The sequence below is a fragment of the Strongylocentrotus purpuratus genome, unplaced genomic scaffold (genome assembly GCF_000002235.5).
Source record: "Strongylocentrotus purpuratus isolate Spur 01 unplaced genomic scaffold, Spur_5.0 spur5_scaffold_6, whole genome shotgun sequence".
Taxonomy (NCBI): domain Eukaryota; kingdom Metazoa; phylum Echinodermata; class Echinoidea; order Camarodonta; family Strongylocentrotidae; genus Strongylocentrotus; species Strongylocentrotus purpuratus.
In genome coordinates this window covers 5928809-5941192 of record NW_022145612.1, presented here as the reverse complement: position 1 = coordinate 5941192, position 12384 = coordinate 5928809, and the positions used below count along the sequence as shown (strand labels likewise).

General features: G+C 34.1%; 1 protein-coding gene across 1 annotated transcript in view; it reads right to left on the bottom strand.

The window, feature by feature from the left end:
- Nucleotides 1–349: 349 nt before the first annotated feature.
- The window catches only part of LOC592391 (neural Wiskott-Aldrich syndrome protein), a 31335-nt gene continuing 19300 nt past the window's right edge, over nt 350–12384 (bottom strand). Inside the window, 8 exon segments of the mRNA XM_011663285.2 lie at nt 350–3740; nt 4228–4330; nt 5215–5511; nt 5514–5770; nt 8626–8661; nt 9093–9249; nt 9895–9937; nt 10242–10341. Of these exon segments, the coding sequence (XP_011661587.2) occupies nt 3682–3740; nt 4228–4330; nt 5215–5511; nt 5514–5770; nt 8626–8661; nt 9093–9249; nt 9895–9937; nt 10242–10341 (1052 nt within the window). The 3' untranslated portion in view covers nt 350–3681.

Sequence of the window (12384 nt, the reverse complement as noted above, 5' to 3'; positions counted from 1 at the left end):
TACCCTGAAATAATTCCCAATTCCTCTCATATCCACCTGTGAAAGTTGATACACTGTACTTTCTCTTCTCCAACACATGGGTCAACTTTCCTCATCTCCCTCTCTTCTTTTTATCCCCCTTCTCCCCCCCCCCCCCTCTTTCTCTCTCTCCAACTCTCTATTTCTCTCTCCCCCCCCCCCCCTCTCTCTCTCCCCCTCTTTATATCCTTCTCTCTTTCTGTCTCTCTCTGTCTCTCTCCTTTGCTCTCAACTCTTCCTGAGACTTTCTTCCTGTGTCTCTGGTATCTAGTAAATGTCTCTCACGCCCCCTTTCATATAGATCAAATTAAATACACAGAAGCTAAATTAATCACAGTATGTAGTTACTAATAAACTTGTTATAATTATTTTTTAACAGAATTTCTCTAATTTAAAGTGCCTCCACAATATATTATCAATAATTCACAAGAATTATGATTCCCCGGTACACAATTTGTTACATCCAGTCAACCTGCAGGCAGCTTCTCTTTTATACAATTATATACACAAGAAAATTATATCATATAAATTGTCCACATTATCACAAACACAACCACAAATGTAATGTCATTTTTATAACAAAGGGTACTGTTTATAAAATAAAATTATGTATCTATGATTGCCAATGGAATGATTGATACATATTTTTTGTCCTCCATTTCACGAAACTGAAGAAATGTTTCACATGATATTTTCTTCTGGAGGAAAAGTATGAATAATATCTCATTATGAAACTCAGATTTAATTCAGATGACAGTTTGAAGACTGATAAGCTAGCTTAAACATATGACAATTGTGACAACTATTTTGGTATATTCCACTACCCAAAGTAACATAAATATTTTGTTCTAAACATACTTTATGTGAAAAATAATAAAACATATATGGCAAATGGAAAGTACAGCTTTACAAAATTTGCTTCAATTTAACTGGAGATTGTCAATCAAATTAATAACTGTCTGACTTTCAGCAGACTATGTTTTAATAATATTATCTCCTAGCAAAATACTCAAAATGATATGATAACCACCATTTGAAGAAAAAAAAATGGGCGCCTACATATGCTCAATTGTAGCTTATGTACTCCTTCAATAGTCTCCATAAATAACTTCTAGGTAAAAACGGAATACAATTTCCAATCCTTCAAGCTATAATTATTGTGCAAATGAGGTTTAAAAAATATTTGAAGAAATATATTAATATATTCCAATTTGGTTGACATATATTGTAGATTTACAAAAGGGAAGATATTGAAAATTTTACATTCAATATGTTAATCAAATAGACGAACAAAACTCCATGCATAAAAAGTCAAAAGTGAGATTGCTCAGATAGGTCCAAAATATGCAATCAAATCATGAGGAGGCAAGTACAATCCATTGTACGAGTAGTTGGGAGCATTACATAAATAGTAATTAAGATTTTAGAGAATACTCTTATGCAAACATGAAAACCATATAAAGTTCTCAACATATTTGTAGCATGGGTGCAATGTAAGTAGAGCATGTATTTGTTGTGGGGCATGGGTGAGGAGTATAGCATACAACAGTTCATGTCACCCCTCCCCCCAAAAAAATGTCATGTTTCCTTAAAGTGAATGTCCTTGCGTTCCTTGTGATATATTTTTTTAGAATCGGAACTGCTGATAAAGTAGACAAATATGAATCAACAGTAAGGACAAATGAAACATGAAACATAATATGAAAGACTTGGTACCAAGTATATGAACTTTGCATTCATCTTATTAAATCTTTGAGGGAACTGTTATACTGCCAACATTCCATAAATATAGGAAGCAGTATAAAACTGATACTAATAAAGTGAAACACATAACATCAAAGAACTAACATATTACTGACAAAAAATAGCACATCTGAGTGATATAATTGGGTGAGAAAATCTACTATGGAAAATTCACTTGGAAATTTTTATACTCATTTCCGAATCCTATGGATTTTGATAAATGACATTTGATAGCATTTTATAAACATATCTGAGAAATAATATATTTCTTTTCTACAGTGGCAAAAGGATACTGCTTGGCAACAATTTTTTTAACTCTGATACCAGTAATAAAGTTTAAAATCTCAATAATTGTGTATATATTTCCAGGAAGTTTGGAGGATAAATATTACTTTTTTTCCCCTACTACATGATTCATGAGATATGATTACTTCCTCATGAAAACTCACTGATTCAGGGTTAGCAGGGTAAAAAAAATTCTTCTAATCAAATAAAAATGAATTTCAAACATGACTGAAATAACATGAAGATTAAAACAACATTACATTGTGAAGAAATCACACATTCAAAGAAAAAAAATTGTGCACCACTTATGTTTACCCAATGAAAAGTCATTATGCAACTATTAACTTACCACATGATGCAAGAATTCAAGACTGTGCAAACCTTTACAACAATCTTATCAGAATTTCATTAATAAGATTATTAAGGATTGAACAAGATTTTATTTCAAAATCTAATACAAATACTGACATGATTTTTGTTTTTATTATTTGACAATACAATATTTTTACAATGTTTATCAAATATAATTATCATAGAGTAACTCAATTAGATATTTCCAGAAACATAATCTGAACAAGCTAAACCTTAGAGAGGCTGCGATCAAAGAGTTTGAATTAATATTTTCATGGCACTTGTAGGTTTTTGCCAAGATAAAAGCTGCACATGTACAATTTAAAACCATCATCACATACTTATTGGCAAAAAACAACAAAAAAGGATTCTACAATTAGAATCAATATGGCTTGTCTGAGTTTAGTAGCCTAATCTTTGGAATTTGACATTAAGATACAATTAACAAAGAAAACTACAGGCACATAGCTTTATCTTTACAAAAAGGCCTTTAAATACTGGAAGATGCTTTCATTGAAGAAATAAAATTCTAGACAGATGAGTTGATATGATGATTTGATTTTCTTTTTCTCAATTTTTTTAATTTTCAACCTATTTCTTCTATTGAACTCAACTGTCTGGTCGAGGTGAAATAGTTATCAGATAGGCCTATATCCCTCCAGCCAAATAAATATTAAGTTCACGTAATCTGAATATTTGAAGTTATACATGTGAATCAATTTTTTAACTATAATTGTTTGTGACATTGTTGTTATTGATGTATTACTACCCAACTATGGTGATCCTCTTCTTTGATAAGATGACCAGAACCCTGTCTTCTAGACAGCTGTGATTGATTTAATTTAATAACAACTTGATTTGAAATTACAACTCTGCAGTTAGTTTGGACCAATGGCAACTTGCTATAAGACTTCCTAATTCTTCCCCCTTTTTCTGACCAACAGAGATAAGAGTTTGTAGGTTTGCGATATTGTTTCAAGGAGCTACAAGCAACCCAGATCAATCACAACTCCTTACAAGACTGAGCCTTGGGTTCCTTTGCATAAAAATGTAAACTTACTACTGATGGTAAATTTGCCATCAATATCAACATCACTCAACAGCCAATAATATTAAGGTTTTCAAGGAAGTTACCTTTAGCAGCAAAGTTACCACCAATCGTATAAGTTTTATGCAATGGGGCCCAGGACGGCTTATTCTACCCCCTTTTCCCCACCTACAAAAACAACACCCTCTCATACTTGCATCCTCCTCATCATCGTCCTCAACAGACCTGCTTGGTATCTAATCATCTTCCCATTCATCTTCATCAAACTCTTCGCTGTCAGAGTCTTCCGGCTCATCTGTAAAATGTAAGAACAATTTGAAATCATATTGTTACCTTTTCAATAATCATGATTGCAAGCTGAATTGAAGTTGATGATGATAGACTTCACCAGACTAGTAAGAAAACAAGTACAAGCTTTGGGTTTTGGACTACAGGATTAATGCCAAAGGGTACTAGCATATTGATTTGGTTCTTATTCTGGTAACTTCTGGTTAAGAACCACGGGTGAATCAAGGAATTTGGCAAAGAAAAATGAAGAGAAAAATTTAATTAAAAAACATTAAAAAATAAGACATTAAGGTACCTTACTGCATATTTTAGTCATGAGTCAGATAAGAAGGAAAGTGGGGGTGTCTAGTAGTCTACTCACAAGTCACTAATAATTGAGTGTATTAAACTTGTAAATTATCTTTTCAGAAATAATACTTGAAGCTAATATTTTGAATGTTAACATTTTAAACAAAATATTGGTTGGTAGATTTTAAGCACCATGAATGACATACCTTGTATGGCAACAGCCCTGTGTTGTAGTGCCTGAAAGAGAGCAGCTCCTAGACCACTGTTTGGTGTGGAAGCAGGAGATTCCTCTTTCTCAGCTTGTGTGACCTACCATAACAAAAGAGAAATAGCATCCATTAGCCTACATTACAGGTGAAATATACTCAGAATGATGGATACGGGTTGGTCTAATAGACCTCAACAATAATGGTGATGAGATTTTAAGTAAAATTACACCTTTTGCTTCTTGTACTGGTCAACAAGATGGTAACCAACAGAGCATTCTCCTCTACTGCTCCCGAACTCTAGAACAAGCTTCCTCCTCAACTAAACTCTCACCGATAGAATAAAAATTCAAACAGAGTTTGAAACACATCTATTATGAAACCATATGTATTCAGTTAAGTCACAATGCTACTGCTTAGTAATCTGAATATATTTCAACTCGAACACTGACCCACGGATGACATCTCACAGCCTTTCGTGTCCAGAGAAAAAGGTGCTGTATAAATAGCTACAAGTAGTGCAGTCCCACTTTAAAACCCAGGAGCATACTATGAAAGGTGTTTTAGAGATCTACCAGCTGCATCATTATTTTGACTTGAATTGACTTCAAAGTGGCTGTCTTGCTATAGTCCTAGCAGGAAGTTGTAAGCATTGTCAGAGATTTTAAATATGCATTTCTGCCAGCTAAATCAATCATGGACTTATCTGTCTCATAAGCACTGCATAGAGTACCAAAGTGTGAAGTCATAATGGCCAAGTGGTCAAGGTTACTGGTTCCAAACAATTTTCACTAAACAATGGTGTGGTGATCACACCAGCCCTAAACAATGAATTCGCCCTGCTCCAGCCTGTTGCTTGAATGATATTGCAGTGAACCTCATGTGCAGGCTCTGTTGTATAGACTTTAGAACCAGTAACATGGACGACAAGCAAATGTGATGTCAGCATTTTGGTGTTCTATTGGTTAATGCTTAAAGATACTTTACCTTCTTAAGGGCTTTTCCACCTCTGATTTGGTCTAACAGAGCTCCACGTCCAGTTGACGCCGGTGCAGGGTTATCAGCATGGTCCACTTTTTTTAGGGCTGTCCCCTGGTGTATCTGATCAAGGAGGCCACCACGCCCACCACCACCACCACCCCCCATGGGAGCAGCTGGTGGAGGGGGTGGAGGAGGGGTACTGATCCATTCATTGGAGGCGGCATTGGTGCCGAAGGTGGAGGTGGCGGGGGTGGAGGAGCCGAGGTCATGGGTCTTGTTGGGGGTGGAGCTGGAGGTGCATTGTATTGCGACTGCGGGGGAGGGGGAGGGGGAAGACCACGAGAAGGGGCTGGAGCAGAGGGATAACTTCTGGATGGGGGCACAGCAGGAGGGGGTGGACCTCTTGAGTTCCCTGGGGGAGGGGGTGCAGGAGGCCGATTTGGAAGAGGTGGACCAGGGGTTCTTGATGGGGGCGGAGGGGGTGCGTGGCTTCCCCGTGATGGAGGTGGGGGAGGCGGTGCACTGCTGCCCGCCGCCCTTGCTAGCCCTTCCAAAGGATTACCTAACGAGAAGGGAACAAAAATAATTACACAGATAATTAAATAACATGAAAAAAACAAAGGAAAGAGCAATTTATCTGTCTAAGTGCTCCCACACTAAATCATGTTCGATCAATATATAGCTCATTTTTCTTTTAGATAAAGCTGATTTCCATTAAAATGATACACCACTCACACGTGTAAAGTCTTCTGATATGTATTACAGCAACAAATAATGGTACAGATGAAGATGATACATGGTAATGGTAAATACACATATTCGTTCTAAATATGTTAATAGAGATATTTTAGGATATAAAAGAAAATCTTCAATTACTACTGTACAGTAGTTAAATGTCTATTGCAAGATAATAGAGTAAAACATCTCATGGAAGATGAGCAATGCACATACATATTAGATTTTAGACAGAAAAATGTATACTTAAAATATTTTAACAACTGGAATAGGCTTCACCTTGCTCACCATATTATAAGTATTTTAAATAACACTGATAATAATTAATTGTAACAAATTAATGTTTTCTCCTTATCATAACACTTTTGACAAAAACAATAACCTACAGGGCATGAAAACATAACTCCTATGGTTGTTGTTGGAAGTGATATAAGAACTTCCATACCAATAACTTTTTTTCATTTGTTCTTTCTGGATCTTCTAAAGAAAACTTTGTCATTACATCTTTATATTAAATTTGACGTCCATACAATTTGTTTTATGTTTGTAACACAGACTTGCTGAAAAGCAGTCATTTTTAAATAGGCTGATGTGATTTAACTGTGATTAAATTAAATCAATCAAAGAAAACATTTTATTACATCTCCCTTTGTCTTTTATAATATGGAATTATGAGGCATACAGTATGTTCAAATGTGTCCTGTCTTGCATGAGGTGAAATTATACTTTAAAGAATAATGTACATTATAACTTCACCCTAGTATGAGCTTTAGCAATGATAATGTGTCTCATAATATACCTGTATAATGATAAAGACAATGACCAATGGATACACATACCGGTAGAAGTATAATTAGACAAGTCCATGCTATTTTGTCCCATATGTTTAAAACCAAACTACATTTACATCCATAATACAATCTCATGATAACTGGTAAGAAATGTAATGGACATACGTTGGACTTGTCCAATTTGTTGATTGCTTACAGTCTTTTGTGTTTAAAATACACTATTAGACAATACTGACCAATGGGAATCTAAGATGACTTATAAGTTCAGGCTACACTGGTGATAAACTTTAAACAATGTACATTACTTGGCAAAAGGTATATATATTTAGAGAGAGAAAGAGAATCATACTATTATCTATCCATATATCATTCTATGTTAAAAATGAATATTTCATTAATGCTCTAATTTTAAAAGTTTAAAACCTGTTTTGTCAGACTATAATGGTGTAGTATGACGCATATTCTACCAAAGACTTTCAACAGTTTGGAATATAAATAATTACCTGTTTTATCCTAAAATCAAAACAATTTTTTTCAATGTGGAGTCTGTTTATCTGAAAGATATTCTCTCTTTCTCTCTCTCCCTCCCCCTCTTTCCTCCCTACTCACACTCATTCTCTCTCTCTCTCTCTCTCTCTCTCTCTCTCTCTCTCTCTCTCTCTCTCTCTCTCCCTCCCTCTCTCTTTAACACTTTTTTTCTCACTAACAAGTACTTGCACAATTAATCTACTTTGAAAAGAATCCTGCTTCTGTTTATGATGGAAGATGTGCTGGATGATATGATACATGTGAGACGAATATTTACATACGATCATTATCATTTCCATGAAAACCCACCATAAGGAATTAAAGAATATAAAATGTAAGAAAATGGAACACATCAGCGTGAGTAGAAATAACAAAAAAGTCTGAAAAATGAATTTACCACAATGGTACACTATTTCGTTAGAAAACTTTAAACTGTGTAACCAGAAATTTTTGAGCATTGTAAATGAAAGCTGTTTTGATATATAGCAAGGAACTTTCGTCAATTGCTAAAAGTCATTGTTGTTTCAGTTGCGATTCAACTTACTTCGCATCATGAAACTTTTTATGAATCTTTACCTCGTGCAAAATGTTTCTGGTTTTGCAGTCCTACAGTCTTTTTGTTCCCCCCCCCCCCCTATGCATCTCAAATATTGCAATACAAGTTATATACATCAAAAACTATTTTGCTTAGCATTAGGTTTTGTTTTACATGGTAAAAACATCACCAGAATATTTTTCCTGACAAAATATGATTGAAAACTTTCTTTTGAACATCAATTTTGTAGTAATTTGGGCATTGATTGGTTGTTATTGCAAATGATTTTAACCCTGAATTGTTTGAAGCAGGCACACCTAAGGTAATTTCCTAGTACGATGTATCTAAATTAAAATCCACTTTCTTTATATCAAATATATGTAGAACTTGAATAAATTTGTTACAAATTGCATGAAAGCCATTATAAAGTGGCTAGATCAAGAGTTAATGAAATGTTCAGAATGTGCATGGAAATCCAATTAATGCTATTCTACAACTACTTACAATGAATACATAAAGACGTTTTGAAGATTTGGGTCGTAGATACCTTTTGAAGGACAATGTTTGCTTGTGAATTATGGTCTGATACAATGAACTTGAACATCAGTTGATACACAGATTGGACTCAAATTACAGCAACAAAAAATATCAAGATAAACCAAAAAGTACACAACATGAAACGAGACACAAAAGAACATGTACATCATATGAAGAAATATATGAAATGATTTGGATATGCTGTCAAGGTTTATCCATAAAAAGTGAGAAATGCTGTAAGGCCAGCACATATTGATGGAGCTTTAAGAAAAAAACACAGGGTCACCTTACCACCAAAACCACCAAAACTTTGCAAAAAGTCATCTTCTGCATATTAAACCAAAGTGGAGGAGGAGGAGGAGATGGAAAAGGAAAAATGTCAAGATACAGGGCAAGAAACCACACTTAGGTAGGATTTATCATCACAATGAGTGTATAGTAAGAACAATTTTAATAAGAGAATCCATACTCTGTTAGAATGGAAAAATATATCACTTTAGATATCGTACAAGGCACATTTTTTAATCGCAGCATTCTCCTAAATAGAGCATTGATGTCAAGGTTGGGTTTTCTTTTCAGTGCTATACAAATGTACTATGTACAAATGTAACTATGATTAATATGATTACAGCAAATGTCAGACCATTATCAACAGTCAGTATTGCTTGAAAACTTCTAACCCTGAAAGCACTACAGATGAACCTATCATTAACCTCCCTCCCGTCTCGTTTAACGATTGTAAGAGAATAACTATGTACCTCCTAATCTCTCTGCATCCTCCTTGAGAGCATCAAGACCTCCATGCTGGTCGATGAAGTTCCTGATGAACTTGGCTGTGTTCTGATCCTTGAGCTGGTCATCGGACACACCAATAGTGTTGAACCAACCTTTGACCTGAGGGTCCATCTCATCAACCTGTACAGAGTAATAGCAGCATTGAGCGTTCTCTGAAGAATCCTCACAATAACTTGTTATTATGGATTCATTTTACTACACAGTGCAATTTGCTTTATACATGTTTTATATTGGGTTCTTTATCAAAATTATCAACCGGGCAGAGCTGAGGATTAAAGTAGGTGATACAAATGTTGTTGCAAATTTTTGTTGGAGTTTCTGATGGTATAACTCTGTTATGAATAAACATTTACTTTACTTGCATTAAAGAGAACGGTTGCTGAGCTAGCGCCATAAGCGTCCCTTTATGGTGTGTGCACTCTATAAGTTTACACTATTATTATTATTAAAATAGATTGTGTCAACCTACATAGGATATGGCAGTAAAAATCATGAGATAATTCTTACAAATCAAGGCATCCATGAAAAGTGCCTTTGTTTGATTTATTCTATGGCAGGATAGCCAACAATGAGCTCATCTACAACATGTTACATCTGTGACTAGGACACAGCAACATTTTTGTCAAGGGGCTTCCTTAAATAACACTTAAGACAAATTCACTAGACAAATGTACATTGTTCAAATTTTACCACGTTAGGCCCTCTCAGTAACTTCTTTAAAGCTTATAACACCCATCAAAGAAAAAAGAAAAAATGAATACTTACATTAAATCCCTTTTCAGGATCCCATCCAACATGGCTGACATGCCTGTAGAACAATGGAAGAAATAGATGAAAAGATAACAAAAGGAGATGAGAGTAAGTGCATGCATACCAGTAAATACTCTCATACAACAGAATTTTCATACCCAAGGTTAGTATCAATAAGCAGAATGTGATGATTTCAGTCGCTCTGATTGAATATTTTGAGTCAAGTTAATTGTCATTTCTAATTGTAAGTCAATCACAGATAACCAACAAGGTCCAAAGTAGCTCCATCAGAAAGAGTACTAGTCTTGGGAAAGCAAATAATTAATCAAAAACGTTGGAATACAAACTTAATATTCACTTACTTGAAACCAGAAGGCAAGGATATATCAGCTTTGGTGAGTTTCTTTCTTCCTCCTTTATCAGCTTTATCTTTCTTCTTGTCCTCTTTGCTCGAGCTGGAAGCTGTGTGATAAAAACAAACATTTAACAGGTTAAAATCACTACAAAAGAATCAATATCTTAGAATTGTGAGAGAAGAAGAGATACCTTATTTTCTATTGAATTAGAACAGATGAGCAAACTACCTTATCTGATAATTATTACAAGCTGTAAAAGATCTTGTCTTTTTATTTGTTCAGGATAGCCTAATTTTCTTCTTGGGCAGAATTTGGTCATGGGCAACTCATAAAAGCGATAAAGCCCCTAGAAATTATTAAACTATTTACAAGATACAAACATATTAACTATGTGTATTGTCTATATTAGCTAAATTCACTGTAAAACAATTGTGTTTAATGCTAAAACAATGTTGAATAAGTTGCACTCAGATAAAGTTTTCTTATTGATATTTCAGATACATGTATGTCCAAGAATAGCAAAATATGACTTATATATTGAAAAAGAGAATGCTTTCAAGTAATGGTATTCAGTTGATATATTTTTCAATAAAATATGAATTATCTAAAAGTACAACTTCATTCAATTCTATATTCAGAGAGAAACAATTGAATTTGAAATGAAACACTACCATATATGAAGACAAATACTACATTTTGGATACAACATGTATTCTTACAATGTGAAAACTACTGTATGCACTAAATACAATGTAATGGTCTACTTCAGCACATAGAAATAAAACACCATCCAAATCTATTCTCTGTAAATATCGGGATGAATACAAATGATTTCATATATGGTGAAAATGAAGAAGGTACATGTAATATATTTAATACCGGTACATGGAATCCAATATACTTTTTAACTCAGCCATTATTAGGTGAAACATAACATTTATGGTATGCTATATTTATTCATAGTTTGCAAGCACAAAGTCTGAAATGATATAAACTTGATTCTATGATGACAAGCAAAATGCTTGAATTCTAAAGAATAGTATAACATGGAACATTTTATAGAGTGGTGAAGTGTGACATCATCAAAAATCTTTTTTTAGAATTTCTCAATTTTTTCTTCATATTCCGAAAGAACATAAAAAATAATGTCCAAATGTCGAAAACCAATTGAATATGTTAAGTATTGGCTGAGATATGACCATCTGAATGAATATATGTCCTATGGGAACTCAGTGTTATATGCTCTGGCTCCTAACCATTAGCAGCCGGAGCATATAACACTATGTTCTTTCCGAATATGAAGAAAAAATTGAGAAATTCTAAAAACAGATTTTTATGACGTCACAGCTTCGGTACTCTATGGGACAGTAAGTCTTTTAATTGTATTCATGTAAATGGATACTTTAATTATGCAGATGAATACTCATATTGGTACACAATACAATAACAGCTTGTTCAGATATGATGTGGTAAAACACTGCAAAACAGAACGAAACAAAAAAAACACTGCATTTTTAAAACATTTTAGACTTAACTGCATGCAACAAAAATCTTATGCGTATTCACTCAGATCTGATTTTTAGTGCAGAGTAATGTGAGGAATATGACAATTTACGTAATCATAAAAAAGTCATGGGTTACCACTGCATATCTAAACAAGACTTTATTTTAAGAGGTGCTTGCAGACTATATCATGGCCATAATGGTGTTTGCATGCAGGGGAAAGTGATATACCGGTAATTACCATGTAAGACAATATCCCCAAATAAAAGAAAACAAAAACCATATCTTTTGACATCCAACTTTGTTCGATATTTGTATAATTGTATAACATGCATAACAGCAACTGTTGACAGCTGACATGTATTTAGGGGAAAAGAACTGCAAACACACACGTAGAGCAAGTGCTTAAGAATTTACAAATAGCTGTGAATTGCTAAAACCACCACAATCGAACATTGCATATTTAATCTTGGAACAGCAACACAGAAAGCAAGATTATCTAAAGATTTACTATCACACTCACAAAAAAAAACAAAGAGGATTCTTTCTTGAAAGACACATAAATTTTTTTTTTAAAGGTTTTTGAATGTTTCAGAAATAAATGCTAAATTTCAACTTCCCTCACAGAAGCACTGACAATATAAGA